Source organism: Fonsecaea monophora (genome assembly GCF_001642475.1).
Source record: "Fonsecaea monophora strain CBS 269.37 chromosome Unknown Scaff5, whole genome shotgun sequence".
NCBI lineage: Eukaryota > Fungi > Ascomycota > Eurotiomycetes > Chaetothyriales > Herpotrichiellaceae > Fonsecaea > Fonsecaea monophora.
In genome coordinates, this window is record NW_019173936.1 from 471,679 (window position 1) to 494,387 (window position 22,709).

The 22,709-nt window shown below is 51.3% G+C and overlaps 11 protein-coding genes across 11 annotated transcripts; 6 read left to right on the forward strand and 5 right to left on the reverse strand.

Moving 5' to 3' along the window:
- Positions 1-111: 111 nt before the first annotated feature.
- AYO21_01421 (ribosomal protein S6) lies at positions 112-657 on the forward strand (the record flags this gene model as incomplete). The annotated part of the gene is made up of 3 exons (XM_022651404.1): positions 112-135; positions 198-229; positions 300-657. 3 exons carry the CDS (start codon positions 112-114, stop codon positions 655-657), a joined length of 414 nt encoding a protein of 137 aa, XP_022516377.1.
- A 149-nt stretch (positions 658-806) lies between these two features.
- AYO21_01422 (hypothetical protein) lies at positions 807-3,371 on the reverse strand (the record flags this gene model as incomplete). The annotated part of the gene is made up of 2 exons (XM_022651405.1): positions 807-1,237; positions 1,292-3,371. The coding sequence occupies 2 exons, from the start codon at positions 3,369-3,371 to the stop codon at positions 807-809; spliced, it is 2,511 nt and encodes an 836-aa protein (XP_022516378.1).
- Positions 3,372-4,192: 821 nt separating this feature from the next.
- On the forward strand, positions 4,193-5,386 carry AYO21_01423 (hypothetical protein; the record flags this gene model as incomplete). Its single annotated transcript, XM_022651406.1, has 1 exon — positions 4,193-5,386. One exon carries the CDS (start codon positions 4,193-4,195, stop codon positions 5,384-5,386), a length of 1,194 nt encoding a protein of 397 aa, XP_022516379.1.
- Positions 5,387-5,648: 262 nt separating this feature from the next.
- AYO21_01424 (hypothetical protein) lies at positions 5,649-6,758 on the reverse strand (the record flags this gene model as incomplete). The annotated part of the gene is made up of 1 exon (XM_022651407.1): positions 5,649-6,758. The coding sequence occupies one exon, from the start codon at positions 6,756-6,758 to the stop codon at positions 5,649-5,651; it is 1,110 nt and encodes a 369-aa protein (XP_022516380.1).
- A 765-nt stretch (positions 6,759-7,523) lies between these two features.
- Positions 7,524-8,522, forward strand: AYO21_01425 (hypothetical protein; the record flags this gene model as incomplete). The annotated part of the gene is made up of 1 exon (XM_022651408.1): positions 7,524-8,522. The coding sequence occupies one exon, from the start codon at positions 7,524-7,526 to the stop codon at positions 8,520-8,522; it is 999 nt and encodes a 332-aa protein (XP_022516381.1).
- Positions 8,523-8,732: 210 nt separating this feature from the next.
- Positions 8,733-10,406, reverse strand: AYO21_01426 (hypothetical protein; the record flags this gene model as incomplete). Its single annotated transcript, XM_022651409.1, has 1 exon — positions 8,733-10,406. The coding sequence occupies one exon, from the start codon at positions 10,404-10,406 to the stop codon at positions 8,733-8,735; it is 1,674 nt and encodes a 557-aa protein (XP_022516382.1).
- Positions 10,407-11,430: 1,024 nt separating this feature from the next.
- AYO21_01427 (hypothetical protein) lies at positions 11,431-13,268 on the forward strand (the record flags this gene model as incomplete). Its single annotated transcript, XM_022651410.1, has 4 exons — positions 11,431-12,208; positions 12,267-12,505; positions 12,580-12,915; positions 12,978-13,268. 4 exons carry the CDS (start codon positions 11,431-11,433, stop codon positions 13,266-13,268), a joined length of 1,644 nt encoding a protein of 547 aa, XP_022516383.1.
- A 916-nt stretch (positions 13,269-14,184) lies between these two features.
- AYO21_01428 (hypothetical protein) lies at positions 14,185-16,662 on the forward strand (the record flags this gene model as incomplete). Its single annotated transcript, XM_022651411.1, has 1 exon — positions 14,185-16,662. One exon carries the CDS (start codon positions 14,185-14,187, stop codon positions 16,660-16,662), a length of 2,478 nt encoding a protein of 825 aa, XP_022516384.1.
- Positions 16,663-17,020: 358 nt separating this feature from the next.
- Positions 17,021-18,913, forward strand: AYO21_01429 (hypothetical protein; the record flags this gene model as incomplete). The annotated part of the gene is made up of 1 exon (XM_022651412.1): positions 17,021-18,913. One exon carries the CDS (start codon positions 17,021-17,023, stop codon positions 18,911-18,913), a length of 1,893 nt encoding a protein of 630 aa, XP_022516385.1.
- Positions 18,914-19,678: 765 nt separating this feature from the next.
- Positions 19,679-20,747, reverse strand: AYO21_01430 (hypothetical protein; the record flags this gene model as incomplete). The annotated part of the gene is made up of 3 exons (XM_022651413.1): positions 19,679-20,006; positions 20,062-20,441; positions 20,505-20,747. 3 exons carry the CDS (start codon positions 20,745-20,747, stop codon positions 19,679-19,681), a joined length of 951 nt encoding a protein of 316 aa, XP_022516386.1.
- A 907-nt stretch (positions 20,748-21,654) lies between these two features.
- Positions 21,655-22,334, reverse strand: AYO21_01431 (hypothetical protein; the record flags this gene model as incomplete). The annotated part of the gene is made up of 2 exons (XM_022651414.1): positions 21,655-22,036; positions 22,096-22,334. 2 exons carry the CDS (start codon positions 22,332-22,334, stop codon positions 21,655-21,657), a joined length of 621 nt encoding a protein of 206 aa, XP_022516387.1.
- Positions 22,335-22,709: the final 375 nt, after the last annotated feature.

Below are 22,709 nucleotides of genomic sequence, written 5' to 3' on the forward strand. Positions count from 1 at the left end.
CAAAATGCGCCGGTGAAAGTGGAGATCTCCCTGAGAAATTCTCGATTCCAAGCAAATCTAGCAATCTACCCTCGTATACTCTCAAGAGGTGACACTGCGGCCTCATTGAAAATGCTGTACGAGCTGATAGCTGTGGTAAGTACCTTGAGCTTTGTGCTCCTCGAATTCGAAGACAAGATCCAGCTGACGTATAACAGGTCCGGCCGGGCAACCTCAATCATGTCAAAGAGTACGCTTGCTCTCCCAGCTTCTTTGCACAAGTGGAATCACTCACTAACACACTTTGACTCTGCGCACAGAATCGCCCGCGTCGCCGGCCAACAGATTCTGGCCTCCAACGGTGTGATACGTGGCATGAAGAACTGGGGCCAGTTCGACCTCCCCCGACCGACCACGAAACATCAAACTCAACATCGGCAGGGCCATTACTTCGTGATGCAGTTTGACGCGTCGGTCAAGGCCCAGCAGGATGTCCGGCGATTTTTGAGTCTTGATCCACGAATGATCAGGTTCAGTGTCATTAAGATCGGCGACAAACTGGGCGGCATCAATGGTGCAATTGAAGAGGTGGACGGAGAAATACCCTGGAACTCGGGCACCCAAGTCAGAAATCCATTTACGGACCCTCGAACAACAAGGACAGGACCTCTAAGATAGCCAAAGAAGAAAAATGACGCGCTACGAAGGCGCAGTGCAGGAACATACGAACCATGGCGAGAGAGGCATGTCCACATGTCATTTCTATCCACACACAACTCCGGAGGAACACACGCTACAAATGGTGGTATCATCAACAAGTTTGTTCATCAAAACAGGCTCCACCGCCCTCTCTCCTTGGTCTGTGACGCCTTCGCCTGCTGCGTCTTCGTCCGACCCTCTAGCTGCCTCAGACTCTCGATCTTCTCTAACACCAACTCCAACATCTCCTTCCGCTTGATGACATCGAGATGTCTTCTGATCTTGGGGTCTTCTCTTGCAAATTGTTCGATCTCGTTGGGTTCCAGATGACGGCCAAGCCTCAGATCTAACTCGCGGGGGAAATTGTAGTAGAATTCGGAAAGGAGTTCAACATTGAGGAAGAGCACCGCTGTAGACGTCAGCTTGTCGGCGACGACGTCCAGGAAGATCTCGGGGCAATAGTATTTGTTTTTGAGATTGGCACATTGCTTGGACTTGACCGCCATTAGGCGCATCTTGAGGATATCGGCACGGTCACGGAGGAAGACGGCTTCGCGACCTTTGTAGAATAATTAGCCTGACATACCTGTGACGGTTGAAGATGTTGACATACCCTTTTGAAGGAGAGCTGCTGAAAACCCACCAGCGCCACCGGCTCCATCGCCCTCGAGGACGATGTCTCCCTTCCTCACTCGGTCGATGAATCCCATCACATCTTTAAGTTTTCTTTTGCCAATGTTGTCTTCCAATTGTCTTTGCGCAGCTTCACAAGCTTTAAGTTCGTTCTTCAGAACGTGACCCACGTTTTCTCGTCCTTTATTCCACTCATTCGGCTCGACTTCGATCTCAAATTTGAATGGCTTGATACAATTTTCGACCTGATCGCTTGTACTGTAGAATCGATCATTCAATATGCTGGATGATGCATCAACAATGGAACGTTGAGCGTATGGATGTGAAGCAAACGTTGAGGCGGCGATCAACTTGTCGACATGGCTTTGTAGTTCCGCAGCCACCACAGTAGTTGCCAGTCTCCCAACGCCAAGTTTGGTAAGCTCCGATGTCGAAGCGTCCAGTTTGCGCTGCCAATATAACGAATGCGGATCAGCCTTGGGCAGTTCGGATAATGGATCTGCTTCGGGCTGAACCGGGGATAGATCCTCCACGGGCTTGTTCCAGTATCTTTTGGCCAGCACATCCATCACCTTCTGGTCAAGAACATCTTTCAACAAGGCTCTAACTTGAGGCCTGCCAAAATGCTCGCTAAATTCCTTGAATGAATGCTTGAAGCTGTCCAAGCTTTCGGCCAAGTACGACTCAGCACTGAGCGGCCTATCGTTATATTGTACTTTGAACTCATAGGTTGCCTCTTCCAGCTCTTGTACGATAGCATCTCTCGTGCCAGCAAGGCTCGCCGCCATTGTTTGCTCAAGAACGTGCATGAGCTTGTGCCGTAACGTGGTAGTACCCACAGCGAGTTCTGATTGTGGACCAAACTGTAACGGATGTGATGAGAAGTATGCATGTTCATTTTTGATGATGGCATTTGTCACATTGGCGCCCGATCTAGAGAAAAGTCCCGCTGACTGTGGTATCTTACATACCACGCCAACATAACCTAGCCTCAGAGGATATTTTCGATCCGACAAAATTTCAGCGCCTCGGTGAGGGTCAACCAGATCCATTTTCGTGATAACGCCGATCGTTCTCTCACCCCGAGGGTCAACTCTCCGACTTGCCCTTAGGGCAGTTGAATTAGCCAAGTCCACGTCCGCGGCGGAGATGGCTAGGATAACATTGGGCGGCTGGATGTATTTATCGCATAAGTCGGAGATCTTCTGCTTCAGCTCGGAAGGCTGGTCTTTGCCCGATACTTGGATATAACCCGGCAGATCAATCAGGGATAGGTCTGGAACGTTAGGAGAGTAGATTGACAACTGAATAGGGTCGTCCGTAACACACTGCTCCGGGGGAACAGCGAGATTGAGGTCGGTGAGAATCTTTTGTATTTGCGTAAAATCCGTGATTCTGCCCATTCCGAGAGTGGGGAACTCGCCATACTCTGCTTTTGCATCCGGTGTGTTTACCAGCGTGAGTTCGATCGGGCGCCTGGTGACCATATTAGAGCCTTTTGGTAGGAATTCATGCCCGACGATCGCCTCGAGCACCGAGCTTTTCCCGGATGATTGTGAACCGATAACCACAATAGATGGTAGCGTCAATGCGCCTCCCTGGCCGATCGTATTGAGAATGCTTCGGATCTCAATCATCTTTCTCGTCAGAACCATCATTTGATCATCTCGTGCCATTTCCGCAGCGGCTCGCTCGTCATCCTCACTCGATTGTTCCAGTACTATTGCGGCAGCCGAAGCAGCAGCAGCTCCGGCGGCGGCCTTGCTCGGCTTGGGCGGCTGTGATTCAGACTCGCTGTTGCCAGACTCCTCCCCCTTTTCAAAAAATTGCTGGAGCCATTCCGGTAGATGTGCCTCTTCTTTTGTGCGCTCCCAACCGACTCCTATTTGATCGACAATCCCCTTGGCACCCTCGAACATATTTGAGGACGTCTCCGAGACCGCTTCTCCGGCTTTTTTCAGGACGTTCAAGGTATAGGTTCCGGCCTGGGCGGCTTGATATTGGATGTAAGCTAGGCCGGCAAGGATGCTCGCTCCAAACATAGCAGGGATGCGAGCCATTTTCAGGGCGAGCTTTGGAAGAATCCTAGCAAAAGAGATGGATCGGACGGCGGGGACATTGTGTATTGAACTGGACCCGATCGGCCATGCTCGCAGAGGGAGACGGGCATTTGGCCTCAACAAGGCCCCAGGTCTTGTGGCAGCATAACTGTGGTGAAGGAGGCGTGCAGAGACGCCTCGCTGGCGCAATAGAGGCGCGACCCTCGCAGAGAGGAGTCTACCGCTCATCCCAGGTCAGGTCGAACATGAAGGTTGATGAAAGTTGAATTAAAGAAAAAGTTGTGGAAGTGGTGTCAACTGATACATGATACTACTCGTTAGGTACTAGGTAGTACGTTGGGGCAACAAAACACGAGAATGCCGAATGACGTGGGAAAAGATGCACTCTGTGGCTCGCCCTGGGTGCTGCCTACTCCGTAGTCTCGGTACAAAATCGCAGCCACACTTATGGCCGCCCAGCCACATATGAGTCGCCACAATTTCGTGATCTCTTGCCCCCTGCACCAAGCATGGCGGCACCTGGCGGTGAAGTTTGGGACAACCAACATCAAACCCGCATGTGTCACCATGTCCTATTGAAAAACAGCAATATCTCTGCTTCTGCCTGTCTCCTTTCCATATACACCGGGGTCCTGGCGTTTGTTGGATCGGGGTCATTTGATGCTTGGACTGCTGATACCTTTTGCCTCCGTGCAGAGAAATATAATGCGCCTGGTCGAGTATATGACTCAACAACCAACCTCACACCAAAATTGGGTTAATTTTCAAATTTTACCTGTTTGAAGATGTGCAGATTTCTTGTACGCATATGACCCTTGTCTATGCTTACATTCCTACTCACAGGGTTCCAGGTGTACAAGGGCTCTGAGCCGATCATACTTTCCAAGTTGATCACTGAACCATCGCACAGCATTCTCACGCAATCTTATGACAGTCGCCTCCGCCTGGATAGCCGTCGCCCGGTCAATGGGGATGGCTTTGGGGTTGGGTGGTATACGGAGCCAGAGTTGGGTCCAGATCCATGTATCTTTACATCGACTTTACCGGCATGGAACTGCGTGAATCTCGAACGTCTTGCGCCGAAGACAGCCTCGAGGCTGATCTTTGCTCATGTCAGGGCCACCACCGAGGGGTCGTTGGCCGAAAACAATTGCCACCCTTTCCAGCACAACACGTTGATGTGGATGCACAACGGTAATATCGGGGCCTGGAAGTACGTGAAACGCCCATTAGCTGACAGTCTTTCGGACAAATGGTTCCTTGGTGTGAAAGGTGGCACTGATTCGGAATGGGCGTTTGCGTTATTCCTCGATACCTTGGAGCGTGAGGGAGTCGATCCAAGCTCCGAGCCCAAGGGTGGTTTCGATACCAAGACTCTGCGACGGGCCATGAAGAAAACCATTGCCCAAATCAATACGTTCGTCAAGGCCGTTCCTCCCGAATACAAAGTCTCAGATGTGGAGACTAGAAGCCTGCTCAATTTTGCCGTTACAGACGGCCACTCTGTCATTGTCACTAGATATGTCAGCAGCAAAACCGACGCCGCTGCAAGTCTGTACTACTCGTCTGGAACTGCTTGGGTCGAAGGAAAGATCAAAGGGCAATTCAAGATGGAGAGGAGAGACAAAGCTTCCGATGTGGTCCTCGTCGCCAGCGAGCCCCTCACCTTCGAGAGACACAACTGGCTATCCGTCCCCACGAACACGATTGTTACAATCTGTAAACAGACGGTGTATGTACGGCCCATCAAAGATGAATACTATGACCCAGATCCTTCGACAGAGCGCTCGACAGGTTTTGCTAGGTCCAAAGGTCTAGTGTCAAAAGCACCTGGGGGCGGAACTGCAACACCCACTCCGATGGCTGCAACCCCAGTTGCGGGCTCTGGGGTCGAAAATGCCACTGGAGAATATATCGCGAAAGAAGATCTGGATGTATTCCGCGAAAAGATGGCGAAATTGCAGCTCCAAAAATGTAGCGAAACCAATGGGCAGATGGATCAACTATCGGTTTAGGCATCACGATTTACAAGCCCAACCTCACTTGATAAAGAAGTGAAGATGTGCTCTTTAGGCGCAGGAATGTATTGTGGAAGTGAAAAACACTCAGGGTTCTTGGACAAAAAGTGGGATCAAGGCGCAGAATGATTACGATTGGGGGACAAGCGGTGGGAGCGAGCAAGGTGCTTTGGGAGTTGACACCATTTACAGATTGTTCGACCATGGTGACTCTGATAGTCAATCTCATATTCGTCCCTTCCCTCATTGTTTCGGGGCATTATCCGTCGTCCCCTCTGAAATCGGCATGTCTGAAATATTTCATGCCGACCCAAGCTACTACCACCCAGACCCAAGCCATGATACACGTCAAGACCATCAGTGCAGGGTAGTACCCAACGATAGGTAGAGTAGGGTCATCCTCCAACTCCGGCGGCGCGTATGGTGTTTCGCCCACATCCCAGGCCCAAGACCACACCCCGAAGCACGACCCCATACCCACAACGAATACAATCCACGTCACGAACAATATCACGTAACCCCAAAATGCCGTCTCGGAGTAATCCCAGAAATCTTCATCGGGGGGCGTCCCAGCGATAGACTGCGGTTGTGTGGCAAGCGGCGAGCGAGTGCGTGAGCCAAACATTCGACGCATAGGATCTTGAATGGGGAAATAAGAGTCGGTCCCAAACGAGGACGTCGATGAGGGCTTGCGCAGAGCAGGAATACTTGGCAATACGAGGTCTTCGTCGTCTGTTGAGGCATCAGTAGGAGCCAAGTTGGGACTGATAATTGACGCGGCAGAAGAGGCCGGGTCAACAGAAGCGATACTGCTGCGGATTGAGGGTATCGAAACCCGTGATAATGTGCGAAATGGCCATGATGGGGGAGACTCCGGCGACACCGGGCTTGACTTTGATAGCTCCTGTCTGGCACGAGGGGTGGGCGGCGCTTCTAGCTCTTCATCTGCAGGCTGCCCCAAAGGGGAGTTTGCACCAGAGAGAGGTGACTTTTTGACATCGGAGGTCTTTCTGTCCCTCCCTTTTCCCAACACCGTTTTTCTTAGTGATCCCTTTCTCTTCCTTTTGCTCTGGGCTTGTGCTTCTGCCATGACACCTCGCCCCCGGAGGGAAAGATCTGGTCCATCTCGATCAGCACTATCCGTCTTGTCCTGGTCGCTGTTTGTACGGAGGAAGCTCAGACGTGAGAGGAGGTTTCCGGAGACGGATCTCTTGTGACCTGGCGCCCCATCATTGCGCTTCTTAAGCTTGTTGGTCTCTCGAAAGTCTCGCTCTTGTCCGCTGTGATTAACCTCGTCCTCGATCTTGGGGAAGGGGGTAGGTTTATCTTTTTCGGAGGGATCGATGTCGCCATGTGTGTATCCGTTCATGGCAGTTCTTCAGGCTTCCAGACACTCATATTGCGCGTCACAGTAGTAATTCACCCAATCAACAGGCCGACTTTGGTCTGCTCGCAGCGCGTGCATGACTCGCTGTCAGTCGGTCGGATAGGAAAAGACGTTGAAGGCATTGAAATTTGTCTCCGAGAGTTGCTGTGTCGCAGCTAAGGGCACAATTGGGTCTAGGACACACGCGAAGACTCGGTCAGTGTGCCAGGTTTGGTGTGGAGCTTTGGACTTGGCACTTTGGGGATTGATTCCAGGCTTTCCAAGATTTCAATGTGTAGTTCTGCAGTCTATACTCATCAAGACAGCAAAGACATTATAATTAGGCTTCAGCTTCTCTCCTCCTTCTACTACTGGTATCTGGGGACTACACTGAGTGCACAATTGGTGCTGAAACGGAATGAGGCAAGATGCTGAGTGCACCATGATCCGCACTATTTCAGGACGGGATACTCGGCATCATCAGGCCTGATCACAAATTGTCAAATGAGGTGCTGATGTACCAGCACATCTTTGCCTGAGCCCGTTTGCTCCATAGTTGTCCCTCCATGACAATGCCGCTTATCCCTCAGCAAGTTTTCAGCTGACATTCGGGAGCAGGGCAGACAAAGAAGTGAGGCCTATTACGTCTGTTCAGAGTCCGACTTTCATTCATCGAGCTATACCGAGTGACTCTTCCTTTTACCATCCCTGATAAAGCACTTCAACTACTCACAGATTCGAAGCAGACTCTTTGCACACCTGCTAGCTATGGCTGCCCTTGAGAAGAAGACAATCGAAACTAAAAGATCACTCACTTACACATACTATGTCTCGCCTGAGAGCCAAGGTGATTCCTCCAAGCCAGCCTTGTTCTTCATCCATGGCTTCCCCGATAGCGCTCTGATGTGGTCGGAAGTCATTGATCAGCTCTCAGACCTGCCATTCAGGGTGATCGTTCCAGACTGTTTGGGCTATGCGGGTACTTCCAAACCTAGTGATGTCTCTATGTACAAATGGTCTGGCCAGTGCGCTGACCTTGCCGAAATTCTGGAGGCCGAGGACATCAAGAAGGTCATCGTTATTGGTCACGATTGGGGAGCTATACTGGCCCAGAGGTTCTACAATCGCTGTCCGCAACTTGTGTCTGGGGTGATCTTGTGTAATATCTCTTACCGACCTCCGTTGGCTGAGAAATTCGACCTTGACGGTTTTAATGCCATCACCAAGGAGCGCTTTGGATATCCTCTTTACCAGTACTGGTATTTCTTCACCTCTCCCGACGGCTACAAAATCATCAACAGCAATCTCGAAAGATTCTGGGAAGTGTTGCATGGCGCCGATCCCGACTGGATGAAGAAAATGTTCGCCGGCGAAGACGCGATGACAAATTACATGTCAGGCAACGAGCGGGTCGCGTTGAAGCCATATGCAACAGAGCCCAAGTGGAAGGACGATTTCATGCAGCGCTTTACCAAGGATGGCTTCCTGGCCCCAACGAATTGGTATAAGGCGTACGTGCTCAATGTCCAGGGAGATGACGACAAAAGTATTCCCAAGGAGAACCATGTCGTCAACGTGCCTTTCTTCTTCATCGGATGCACGGGAGACACCGTAGGCCGGACTGATCTGATTCACATCTCGAGAGAGGGGGGATATTTGCCAGACTTTGAAATGACCGAGATCGAATCTGGTCATTGGTGTGCGATGGAACAGCCTGGAGAGGTGGCCAAAGTCATCAAGGGGTGGGTCACGAAGCGGTTCTCATGAGGGAGCTGGAGCCTTGTGTATGTGTCTATCAATGACTTGTTCAAGTTTCCCATGTCCGCCCTAAGATCTTGTCTAGGATCTCGGTCTGGATCCAGCTTTGCGCCGGCTAGTCTTGATTCTTTGAAGAAACACTCGTTTAATCAATGGCAGTCTATACCTCAAAACACTATATACAGGCAGGGTCCTGAGGATTTCTCCTCTCTTCTTTCACTAGAGATCGAGCACAATGGTGCCAATGCCTCGAGACACACAACTTAGCATAGCTGAACTCTTTTCATTGTCCATCAACCCGGTCCCTCGGTGCTCAACTTTGCCACTTCTGACACCGACGCGACAAGTGCCACAATTGCCGGCCTCACAGGAGGACGAAATATCCAATCCCGCCTCTCGCAGAGCATCGAGCAGAGTTTTCTCTCCGTCTACAGACAACGTCTTCCCCGAATCAGCCAGTTCGGCCATGAATGGATCCCCCGAAGTCGCAATCTCGAAGGATTCGAAGTGAAGATGACTGGAACAGACACCCATCGAATGCGCCGCTTCCGTAATGGCGTTTTGGAGTCGATCCGAGCCGCAGCAGTAGATATGCGTGTGGCTCTTCGCCTTTCCCACCACCGTGGCGGCGTTGAACACCTTTCCGGCGGACTTGTCGTAGATGGTAATGTTGGATCCAAATGATTTGAGATATCTCTTTAGAGCTAGGTCGCACGAGCTTCGAACGAGATAGTGTAGATGGTAGGGCAATTTGTCGCGTTGGCAGCGGTTTGCGGAGGCAATGAATGCGGTTAGGCCAATGCCGCCGGCGACGAAGACATGCTCACCGGCGTCACTGGAAAGTGGCAAGCTCGGTGTGATCTTCCCGAACCATAACGTATCGCCCAGGTTCAGGTCCTGGTGCACAAAGCGTGATCCTCCACGGCTAGTCTCGCTGAGGGCGACGGCGACCTCGAAACTATTCGTGTCGCCTGCAACGACGGAATACGCCCTAACCAGCTTTTGGTGGCCCAGCTTCACTCGCACATGCGACCCTGGCTTGACCTCCTGGGTCTCCGATAGGGGATCGGTGCGCTCCAGTGTCAAGGAAACAATCCGCGGGGTCTCCTTTTGTTTCTTGACAAGCCTGTAGCTAGACCAGATGTCCATTGCCATGCTATCACCGCCCGTGAGCCGTCCCTCCTGGTTCTCATACTGCTTCTTGAGGCGATTCTCGAAGATGGTACGGATCTCTGCTCCTAGCTCCTCGATTTCAATCAATTGCTTCATGGCCCTCTCGTTCCGCATATCGTGATAGAGGTAGTATTGAACTTTGGCAATGGTCCATTCGGGATGCGGTCGTCGGAGAAGTACCATGTCATCTCCAGCCTGCACTGTGCCTTCTTCGAGAATTCGATACATCCATCCGGTCCGAAAGAGGTCCTGGGAGCGCTTGGACATATCCTTGATCTGGAATCGGTGGTTCAACTTGAAGCATGGTTGACGCGGCAGCGAGACCTGCGCAACAACGGTGCCAATCTGGATGACATCGCCGATACAGAGATTTCGTTCATTGGCATACTTTGCGACGAGATTTTCCCCAAACCCGCCGGGGATAAACAGATGTGCGCTCTCAGGGAGCTCTTCTTCCCATCGACGATAATGGAGCGTGCTGTATTGCAGCAGGGCCATTTCCGGGCCGCCATGGAGCTCGAAGGCGTGTTGATCACCCTCACATCCCAACTTATTGACCGTAACAGGACCTGGTCGGACGTTCTTGAAAATAGCAGACTGCACCTGGATGCCGAAGACAGGTCTTACCCTACCGGTCCTTACTTCAAGCACTTTCTCCGATGCCCATGGCTGTTCGAGCAGTTTGATTGCCTCGACGTCTTCATCTTGGAATATTGCCATGTTGGCACGACCCAAGTCGATTGCCTTTGACAATAAATTTCATCTCTGTAGGAGGAAGGGACATTTTTTAAGGGCTGTCGTCCTGTCTTCCGTCGTTTTTTACCAGTGCCTAGGCTGACTCAAGAGGATTCAAGGTTGCATTATTGGGTGCGTATAGCCCCGAAATGTAGAGGCGCCGTGCCCCTACGACCGAGATGGTAGCGAGGAGGTGAGATGTGTATCTCCGAACCGACGAGTAGTCTGGACCGTCCGGACTTGAAACTTCTAGCGGAGCGAGTAGAACGCTAAATCACCCACTCACAAGCATCTCCCACTTAAGTCTTCATGCTTCATTAGCAGGATTGGCAGACCACAGATAGTATACCGACTGATGCAGTATTTTTTTACTTGACTTAGAATCCTTGACTGGTGGTCGGATTTGGTAGACATAGATTACCGCGTTCTTTGACAATTATGGGAGAGCGTTAGCGGCGCGACAACACCCGCGGAAAATATTCCGACAGCAAAATTAGGTCCGCAAAAGACAACTTCGACCGTTACTTGACCTAAATGGCTCGAAACCAACACAGGGAGAAGAGACGCTGCGAGATTCGAACTCTTTGACTGCCACATGGCAGTCCACCCCAGCTGTCCGACAGGATAAAGCTAGCAGGCTGAAAGCCAATGGCAACTGTTGGAGTGTAATCTCTATTGACGAAGTCTGGTTGCTTGGTGCGTCCGCTGGCCTTGAACTAAGGATTCTTTCTTTGCTCGGCAAATGGCGACAGCATTGGTCTATATTGCGTCTATACGAGACCAGAAAACTTAAAGCCAATTCTCATGTTCATGAGACCCTCCAGCTCCTGATCATGCAATCCAGACCCATGGATTCAATTTCTATTATTCAATCGCGCCAAAATAGTCGGGTGGCGGGTGCAAGCTGCTTCTCATTATATCTCTCGATGCCTTCTCGGCCAGTTTCTGGTTTTCACCGACGTTGTGTCACCGAATTCAGCTGCGTGGTTGCCAAACAAACCAAGGTGCAATGGCTACGAGACGATTGAGCGTCAAATCAGGAACGAAATCCCAGCAGCACACGATTGCCGTCCAGAATGACGATGCAACGCTCGAAAGATTAGGTGTGAAGCAAGAGCTGCATCGAAGCTTCTCATTCTTGTCGGGCTTGGGACTTGCTTTTTCTATCTTGAACTCATGGACAGCTCTAGGCGCAAGCATGTCATTGGCACTTCCCAGTGGCGGTCCTTCCGCCGTTATTTGGGGTCTGGTGGTCGCTGGCATTTGCAACTTGTGTCTGGCGGCGTCCTTGAGTGAGTTCGTGTCCGCTTATCCGACCGCCGGAGGTCAATACCATTGGGTCGCTGTGATAAGTTGGAAACGATGGGTGCCGCTCCTTTCCTGGATTACTGGCTGGATTAACACCGCCGGCTGGGTCGCCTTGTCCGCTGCCGCAGGTCTTCTTGGGAGCTCCCTTATCCTGGGCATTATCTCGCTGATGGACCCGTCTTTTGAACCTCAGCGTTGGCATCAATTCCTCATCTATCTCGGGTACAACATTGTCGCCTTTCTGGTCAACGCTTTCATGACAAGGCTCCTTCCACTGATCACTCAATCAGCATTAATCTGGTCTCTTCTTGGTTGGGTTGTGATTTCGATCACTGTTCTCGCGTGCGCATCACCAAATTATCAAAGCGGCCACCTTGTCTACGGCACCTTCATCAATGAGACAGGCTGGCCGAATGGCCTTGCTTGGCTACTGGGCCTTCTGCAGGGGAGCTTCGGCCTCACTGCATATGATGCTGTCGGTATGTTAAATAATGTCTATGGCCAAAATTTAAGGATACAAAGCTAATGAGAACGTAGCTCACTGCGTAGAAGAGCTCGGAGATGCTGTTGTTCAGGCACCGCGAATCATGATGGGTTGCGTTCTAATTGGTGTCATAACTGGCTTCATCTACCTCTCGATCCTACTCTTCGTCTCGAAAGACCTTGATACAGTGATTACTTCCGCTGCCGGCCCAATGCTGCAGATATTCTATGATGCAACAGGCAACAAAGCAGGCGCCATTTGCTTGCTTATGTTCCCACTCATTTGTTTGCTAGTAAGTGGTTCAGCACATGGGCCCACGGATTCCGAGTCAAGTATCCTACGCTAACCTATTCTCCTTTTCCGAAGTTTGCCGGAATCGCCATCATGACCACGAGCAGCCGAATGGTTTACGCATTCGCCCGAGACGGAGGTCTTCCAGCGTCACGGCATCTAGCCAAAGTCCACAAAGGGCTAGCCGTTCCACTGAACGCCCTCATACTCACAGCCGTTCTTGTCACAGTCTTTGGATTGATTTTCCTCGGCTCGTCAAGCGCCTATAATGCTATCATATCAGCCTCCGTAGTTGCGCTGGGGGTTACCTATGCCATTCCTCCCACTATCAACTGCCTGCAAGGCCGAAAGGCCCTTCCGGAAACTCGAGGGTTTATTCTGCCAAACTCTGTTGGCTGGATTTGCAACTTGGTAAGTTTTACCGCTTGGGGTCCAGAGATACCATTGGGGAGGTTTATGCTGACGGCAACGAGGTGGGAATTGCCTATACCCTGATCACAACTGTGTTGTTCATGTTTCCCCCGTTTACACCTGTAACAGGCAGTAACATGAACTACTGTGTTGCGGCCTTTGCAATTGTATTGGTCGTTTCCGTCGTCCAGTGGTATGTCGACGGCCGGAAGAACTACACCGGGCCCCGCCTCAACCTGGAAGCGCTCAAAAGTGGGGAGGTCATAGGGATGGCACCTGTTGAGGTTACCCAGCATCAAGGAGTTTACTACACAGGAGGCAAGGTTGCCACTCTACCCAACGAGATGCAATAACTTGGTAGAAGACGGGAATGAGCTTGGCGCCTCTTCACAACGAGCCTCTGGAAAAGGAAAAGCGGCAGAGTTTGACAGAAGTAGACACCCTCCTAGAATCCAGCTAGTCACTAAATAGCGATAAGATAATTAATGGTATTAATAAGGATAGGGATACCATTATGCCCAATGAGGTTACCCTTAAGACACTGGTGAATTCCTCCTCGTTACTATTTCTCGTCAGACTGTACCACTTCTCGCTCTGGATGATCGAGGAAGAACTAGCGAGTTATTTTCCCCATTTCTCGGGCAGCTGGTCAAAGTAGGTATAGCGAGAAGGTCGTTCGATCTAACTTTTTAGCCTCAAATTAGCTTGTTGTGGGCCTTTGTCAGGTGCAAGGGCCCCCGGAGCGCACAAGAGGAAAGAGCAAAGACGGCCCCGCCACTGTCCGCTGCGCCATCTTCGAACTTTGCATGATTCCTCGCCAACCTGCTTCCGCTGATCACAGTTCTGCCCACCTGGGTCTCCCTCATGATATGTCTGCTTGTATGCCTATGTTCGAACATCATTTGCAAATACCTTATTTGAACACCACCGTCAACCTCTCCGAAATTGCACTGGAATCCAACTGCATCATCTTGGTCATGCTCGCATGACCAAAGCCCGTGGCGCGTCCGCAGCGTTGCAAGCCCCCTCCGAGTCTCGGTGCATCGACAATGTTGGAAACGGAGTTGTTTGTTGGCGATTTACAACTACTGCAACGGTAGTCGCGGCATGTCCACTGATGCTTCCATCAGTGCTCGCCAACTATGGGGCCAGTCGAGCACCACCCACACTAGTCGGACAGTGACTGATTCTTGGTGCACGCCTTTAATTCTACCCAGTGGAGGTGTGTAATAACTACAGAGTCCTGCATATATGTGAGACCAGTCGCTGATGCAGAAGACAGGCATCTTTATCTTCAATGACGATACAACAACTACTCTCTCGGCTAAAGTCACCTTCAAGCTCCCCTGCGAAAACCCCGAATCCATCATCAGCCCCGATACCACAGGCAACTCGTCAGTTATTGGCTTCTCCAACCCGTTCTATGCCTCGATATCACCCCAGATATTCGCCCTTGCCACCGCGACCGTAATCAGCTATATTCTCGTCATCCTCATTTTCATCACCCCGAGGACGTTCTATGTTGGAAGTCCGGGAGCAGGCGGCGCCCGCTTTCTGGGTCGGCGTGGCATGATAACAGGGTCATACGGATCGTCCTCTATCGTCGGCGTCGGACGGAGACCACTACTACAAAAGATTGCAGCCGTCACAGTGGCAATTTCTCTGACAATTGCCACAGCAGACACATTCCACGTTGCAGAGGAGCAATACAACGAGGGATATATCGACTCCAGCCTGTTGGTTGACAATGTGGTGGATAGTTTGGAAATTCGCATCATCCGAGTCATCTCAGACACGTTCCTGTGGCTGGCACAGGTGCAGACGCTGATACGCCTGTTTCCGCGGCATAAAGAAAAAGTCACCATCAAATGGCTCGGGTTTGCCATGGTATCCTTCGACACAATTTTCAGTATTTTGGATTCTTTTGTCAGTGGCAACCCAAGGACCAGGCCGAGGAGCTTTTCAGACGCTATTCCCGCCCTGAATTATTTGTTCGAACTGGCGATTTCGCTGATCTACGCTTCTTGTGTAGTGTATTACTGTCTATCGAAAAGGCGATTCGCATTCTGGCACCCGAAGATGAAAAATATCTGCTTGGTGGCACTTCTGTCGCTGGTCTCGGTTGTGATCCCGGTCGTCTTTTTCATTCTGGACATATCGCAACCGGATTTGGCAGGATGGGGTGAATATATTCGGTGGGTGGGTGCTGCAGCCGCAAGTGTCGTTGTTTGGGAATGGGTCGAGCGAATCGAGTCGTTGGAGCGAGATGAAAGGAAGGATGGGATACTTGGACGGGAGATCTTTGACGGCGACGAGATGCTTAATATGACACCTTCGGAGGACGCAAGCTGGCGCGGGGATGATTCGAGGCCTTATCAAGATGGCAGTGGGCGTAAGGGGATGGCGGAAGGCATGGTCTCCCGGTATCAGCGCCTTCGTGCCCGGCTGCCGCTGCGAAGGAGGCGGAAGAGACTTCCTGCAGACGGCATCGCCACTGGTACGGATGCAACTGATGCAATTGGTCAAGCCGTTGGGGTATCACAATACGTTATTCCTCCACAGGTTATAACGCCCCCCAGCAGGAGTGACACAGGAAGCGCTGCGAGCACGGTCTATGCCGTACGATACCACAACTTGACGAGTCCATCGCCAAACCCACAAGCTGATTTGCGGACCCACCCTGAACAGTCTACCACTCTTGATGCTTCCAAAGTGTCCGGCGACTCTGGGTCTTCTCCCTCTGATGCGGACAAGGAACTCGCTTTGGAAACAGTACTTCCCAGAGCACCAGAGCCTCAGGGACGCAGCATTTGGCAGGCAATGCCGAACCCCTTTAAGCGACGGCGATCTGATCCTCCAGCGGAAGTCGCCGACGCTCAGAATGCGACAGGCGTGCGGCGGTCACCAATCGACCGCACCCTCAATTTAAGAGATCGAGTTGGAGCATTTGCTACTGCGCAAAGAGAGCGACTTGCTAGTCGAGGAAATGTACTCGCATCGGCTTTGCCAGTCACAGTCATTCCAGCGCCAAAGAGTAATGGTAGGACATGGTCCCCAGACGATATTCGTGAGCGGTCAACAGACGACAATTCTACCCGCAGAGAAACCGCAGATACCTCGAGACAGCGGCCAGGCAATCCTGCAGGAAACTCGAGCGCGCATGACTCGGCCCAAGTGGTGGACGTCTCCGGACCCTTAGAGGGTCGAACCTGGATTCCAGCTGAGGCACATATCCGCTCTCGCATCACTCCAGGGCCTCAACGCTCTGATGGCGCCGCATTTCCTCCCAACCCTTCGGAGAGTCTCGTTGAGGTTCAGCGAGTTCCTCCGCAAATTTACTTTCCTCGAGGCTCACTCACTATCTCCGAGTCAGAGGCCAGAGCTAGCCGGATGGCTGATCCTTTCAGTGCAGCTTTGCCAAGGTCTGCAGCATACGTCCGACCCTCAACCATCACGCCAATCGCAGAGGACACAGCCGACGAGGTGGACAGTGACCTCTCAGGACCCAGATCACACCAGCCGGAGCCCTCGAAGCCCCAAGCGCAAGAACAGATGGCTGAAACCACCGACGAGCCTCGACATGTCGACATGGAATCATCTACTCATGATGCCACTGCTGAGAACTCCTCGTTGGTGATAGTCACAGCGAATCAGGTCCACGATGAGGAGGAGCGTGCTTCGCAAACAGAGACGACTCAGGATGCTGATGGAAGAGACACTGGTGGCACGACGACGCAACCCATTTAGTTGGTTGCAATGACTGCGCGTGTGTGACATACACTATTTAATTTTCTCACTTCACCCATGGTGAAACAAACAGGTGGAAGGGCAAGCAGGAGGCTGTGCTTTTCTTCTTTACCCGGCGACTGGGTATACTTGGTATTCAAAAGTAGGTGCTGTATGCACCGACGTAGTAAATTTTTGCTGCGGATCACAGAGTGGGTGATCAGCAGATATGACGATTGGCTCCAAAATGTTCTGCCTGATAGTGCGTCGTACATAATAATCGTTTACTGAGAGTGCAACGAGACTGCGCACGCCACTCGAACTAGGGACATGTGTTGACCATCTCAATCGTTGCTTCTTTCCTCAATGATGTTACAGCATGACTTCGCGCGAAAATCATCTGTATAGCAATGGTCCCGAAGTACAAGGCGCATTCGGCGTCGACACGCTCCCTCTCACCACAGTTGCCCATATCATCTCCTACCTGGAAGACGATGTCGCTTCCCTTGCGCGACTATGTCGCACCTCACGCGTCCTTTGGTACATGACACTCCCGCATCTATGGAGAAACGTCACACTGAAATCATACCGCACTATCCGCTATAAGGACGAGGTACCCGAGGGATTTGGGAGTGCAAGTCCTTTCTCTATGGGACTCAATGCCTTGGTAACGAGAAATGTGTCGAGTTTGGTTCGCTCACTGAGCTTGGAGGGGGAATATAGTGCCTCCGATCTTTACGAATATTCAAGAGCTGGTCGTGTTTCTGAGAGTATTATGATGCTGAACATCGCCCTGCGGGCTGCCATTGACAAATGTACCCATCTCGAACGGTTCCGATGGGATTTGGACGTCAGGATACAACCAAACATGTATGGTGGGCTGGCGAAGCTCTCTCGACTCGAAGAACTTTGGGTCCGTTTCCCTACGAATCGCTCTCCCCAACCGTCTTACGATATCCCACCTTTACCAAATCTCAAGTCCTTGACAATAACACACTACGACCCTCTATGTTTTCCCGACGACATTGCCACCCTGCTCCTCCACGCAACACGTCTCTCGAGCCTAATCATGCATTTCTCCCCTCGTATGCGTGAGCAAGGGGAACCGTCTGTTGTGCTTACGCATTTCTTTCGGAAAAATGCTGCCGCAAAACGAAAACTTCGTTTGCGTAAGATGGGCCTGTATAACCTTCTCGCCAACGCGGACACGGTAGAGTGCCTCGCTGCATTCGATACGAGCACCGTTGAGGATGTGACAGTGTTGAATACATTCGGGGCGGATGAGGATGCCCTTATAGCGGGGAGGGAAAGCACAACTCATTTCATGGATCGCACATGGCATGTGATGGTGAACAGCAAGGAACATCAGCCGAGACCCAAATCTCTGAGGCTAGATCAATTGCATAAGAGACATGCGATGGATTTGGCCCAGTTTGTTGGACTGGAGAGGTTATACCTCGTGAATGCAAGGTATAGACCAAGCAAATCAAACGACACAGTGGCAAAATGCAACAGTCAAGGCCGCAGCAACGGTGTCGGCGCTTTGGATTCTGCGTCTCCTTCTTCTGAGCACTCCCCTTGGTCTGGATCAATTGTCAACGGAAACGCCTCTGCTAGGAATACACCCGGCCCGCCCGCTTCCTATTCAGCCACAACCTCCTTGAGGGACCTATACATCACCAATATCTGCACCATATGCGGTCCTACCCTTCAACACCTGATTTTACCTGCCCGTTGGCCTCTCCCGACCTCAATAACCGCCCGTCTCATCCGCTCGTGCCCCAATTTAACACAGCTCGCCGCCGCCATCGAGTGTGCCGAGGACTCCCAGATCGAGATGCTGCGCTTATTAGTGCCATTCCTGAGTGAACTATGGGCCATCCGTGTGCTTACACCTTCGTATTCACCGGACTGCGCACTGGGTGGAGAGGATGGCAGGAAAATTAGAGAAGCGCACGACAAGTTTGTGTGTCTCCCAGATTCTATGCTCGAGCAGAAGATAAGCGAGGCTTTGACCGAGCATAGTAGATTGGGTGGACTTGAGCAACCGGATTTTCAAAAATTGAGGTACATCGGGCTAGAGAGCAAAGTTTGGGAAATTGGTGGAGTGGTAGAGGACATTGTTCGACGAGAAGTCGATCCGGGAGAGGATGCGCGAGAAGTCGACGGGCCCAAGGAAGAAACTGTGTATCGGCGGCGGGTGAGGAGAATCGAGGAGAAAGACGTGCAACATGTTGAGATATGGAAGATGGATTCGCTGGACATTGTTTGACCTAACAGGGTTCGACAGAGCTTCCTCTGGTCTTGCAGGGCCACAAGCATCCCATGTCCCACCGTTCTCTTGATGAGTGGAATGGACGTGTCGTCTGGGTTCACCAGGAGCAAACCTGACGGGTGTTGCTGCAACACATCGATAACTTCGACCCTCACCTCTTGCTCGTGTCTGTGGGTCAAAGCTTTCGCCGTGGAGAATACAGGCGGAAAGTAAATGCATCTTAAACACCGAGCATGGCAGTGGCATGCCCTCGTGTTCAGGGTTACCTGTCCTCGATATAATGTTGGAAGGGAAGGAAATGAGTAAGCACACTGATGATGGCTAGCTACAGGACGAATTTATGGAAAAGGGAAAAAGGAATATGGCAAGTTAGTTCTTAGACTGGACTGGGTAATTGGCAAGGTGGGAAAAAGCATTGGGACCAAGACACAATACAATGTCCTTGGGTTTTGTGCATTACATATCCTCCATTTACGTGGTTGTGAAGGGATTGAGGATGATTTGTCCCCATCTGCGAAAGATAGCCCGGACCAAGATCGATCAATTGTCTTTTGGCTGAACGTTATCCATAAGTGATAACCAAGGTCCCAGAAATGCAATGCTAGTCGCCTTGGGGGACTCGGCTAGCTAGCTATCGGCATAGATCAATTGGGCATCAGAAGTCTCGTGCATGACTCGACCTCTGGCAGCACTGACATGTATGCACTGGGCGAATTCGTCCCACAAAAAGGACTTTCTCGTGATAGTCTCGGGCTGCCCTGATTAATAACGTGGGTAATCGCGTCGATAGCCGTCGTCTTCATCGACTGCGGGACCAAAGGCCCGTTGGCACTTGAACGACCACCACTTCGATAGCGCGTAGTAGACATAATTATCGGCATTGTTGGTGGATGGGAACGCCACGAGAGGTTGCATGGGGAGGGTGTTGACCAGCATGGCGTGAAAGGGACCATAACCATCCGGCGGGAACGGACCCTTCCAGTCATCGATCACGCGTATGAGTTCCTCGTCCAAGGCAATAAAGTGCTCAAACTGCGGAATGTCCTCGAAGAGGTAGGTCCAGTGGAAGAGCTCATGCAGCATAATCCCGCTGAGGCTTATCATGTAGTCGTTGTCGTGATCAAGGCAGATTGTCACACCCATACCCGGGTTCGGGAGCTCCAGTGGGATCTCTTGCCCAGGCTGGCGGATTTTCAATGTCGGCGAGTGATGGGTGACTGAAGGCGTAATCGCAGAGGGACATGAAGCCTGGTGGCCCCAGCTCGTCAATCCGCTGCTCAAAGTATGCCTGAAAGCCCGGCATGACTGAACACATTGGATCGTATCTACCAATGGCGCTGTTGTCGTTGATGGATATTGTCAAGAGGTCGAACTTGGGGTTGACTTGGTTCTGCCCGAAGCCAGAGATGAATTGGTTGATATCGGTCGGATCTGGAGGAGGGCCATCGAGCGGGATGTTGGCGATGGTGTAGAACGCGTTCCTGACAAAGACGGCTTCCTCTGGTTTGAAATAGCGGAGGTACACCTGGATTACCATGTCAGCCTGGCATGTTATCGCCACCACGAAGCGCAGATTCATTTCACTCACAGGTTCGCAAGGGTTGAAGGTGACCGCGACCAGTCTCGCGAGCATTAGGGCTTCATGGAACCCCCAATGAAGGTCATTCTGTCGCTGTTCGGGGGTTTCGGGCAAATCCTCCTGGTTGACGTTGCCGTTACCCTGGTTGTCAAAGCGGAATCGAGGACCGTGAATCTGACATAACGCGATCCGAGCAATGAGCAAGAAGGAGACTGTTGCTGACAGGTAAGGGAAAAGCCTGAGCAAACGCATGATTCGAGAACAGGAAATCAAGGTGCTTGAATCAACGCGTCTTGATCCGATCTTCCATCTGGGGGGGTTTTTCCGGTACGCGTTTGTTCTCGCACTATGCTTTTCTCTTCCTCTTTTATACCCGTCAAGGAGGGAATTTCTTCAAGGCTGTACTTTGGGTGAAGTGAAATCTTGCATCACTTGGTGACATGACACTTTTGCCCGATCGGCTACCTGCGCAGTGAATGGGCATCTTTTCAACTCCATTATCGATGGGATGTACGTGATTGTTCATGATGTCTGCTGTATTCTTGTGTCAGGTGATACCTGTATATCGGAAGCAGATAGTTGTGGCTGGCGAGCCAGAATCCGTTGTCAATGGAGCATTTCCGCCCCCGAATTCTCGGCGCCGAAAATGGGAGACACAAAACTCCAAAATAAATAAAATCTGCACCTTCAATTTCTGCTCTTCCCTTCCTTTGTTGCGCGACCTCCACGGCACAATGAAACCCTTCTTAGGAACCCCCGCCGCCTGACCCTCTCAGACCAATGTTGAAGACTTCGAGCATTATGCGGTTGAAGTGTGTCAAGCATGGCGTCCTTCACCAGAGCTCCGCGCAATAAACATCAGGTTTCGAGCTTTGTTAGACGTATTCTGATCTTGATCGCTTCTATCTATGCTAGAGCTGGCCGTTTTATTTTACCCCAAAGCGAGCCAGTGTGGACAGGGAAGCTAGAAAAGTACCAGGTCTCGAATCACGGCTAGAAGACGAATGTCTATCTGGTCGCGAGGCTTCCACACATCTCTACTGTCGCGACCCGTCATGGGTTGTGGTCTGATTTTATGTGGACACATTGTTGTTTCGATCTCTCATCGCTTGTTATACAGTCTGATGTCAATCATATCTACATAGCCCCTGGTCCAAGGTCATTGAAAAACACCTGCCCGGGTCATAATAGCCTGGAACTCGTCCATGTTCACGCCCCTACCGACACCCTTGCCTCCGTTCGCCTCCAGTATCATGGCTTTCAATACGTCGTCATCAACTTGCTCGTTCAACGTTTTCGCCACAGCCCGCAAGTCCTGTAGTCGAATCACCTGCTCTTGTACGCCGGCACCTTGACCAGGATGGAAGAGATTAAAGGCTGTCTCGACTTCTTCTGCTTTGGTCTCATCCGTCTTGGATTTCAGTTGAATGGCACACAAGGCCAGGAAATGCGGGTACGTCACGTAGCCTTCCGATTCAGGGTCAAGTGTTTCGATGAATTCTTGCATCTGTGATTTACTACTTGGAGCTAGGCCTTGTGCTCTGACAGAGGAGAAGGCAGTCAGATATAGAATGCAACATGGAATCGTTTCCCGACTTACTTCAAGACGTGTTGCACATCATTCGTCTGAATGACACCTTCCTTTTCTTCCTCGTATCCGTCGACATCGCCTAGAGAAAAGAGGCTCCATGCTTCTTTGATCCTAGCCTCTTCTTCTGCCGTGATATCATTCTCCTTTGCAAGCTTTGACCGGCGTACTTTTGGCGTAGCAGGTGAATTTGCATCTCGGCTAGACCTAACAGCGGCCTTGCCTTTGGCTGGGGTCTTGCGGGGAGGCATGGGGAACTGTCACGGCAGAGCAAGGTCCTGCGCAATACAGTCCATTAGCTGCCGGTCAAATGCAAATGATCTATTTTCGTCCGCCTGCGCCGAGTCTAGAGCGAGGTAGTTGTTTAGATGAACAGCCTTGGGACAGGGGAGGGGTGGTGGATGGAATCCATCGTCGCCACGATGAAAAAGTTGCGTGTTTGATGACGCCACATATTTTCAGCCTTGACTCGAGTGGCGGTGACGAGGCTGCGGCGGCACAAACACCAGCGGCGGCTTACGTATCTTTTGCCGCCTTCAACGAACTACACACCACACGAACACCACAAATACCTTGACTGTACCTTGTGCACATAAACCAGTCTTCAGTCTGCATGATGTGATAGC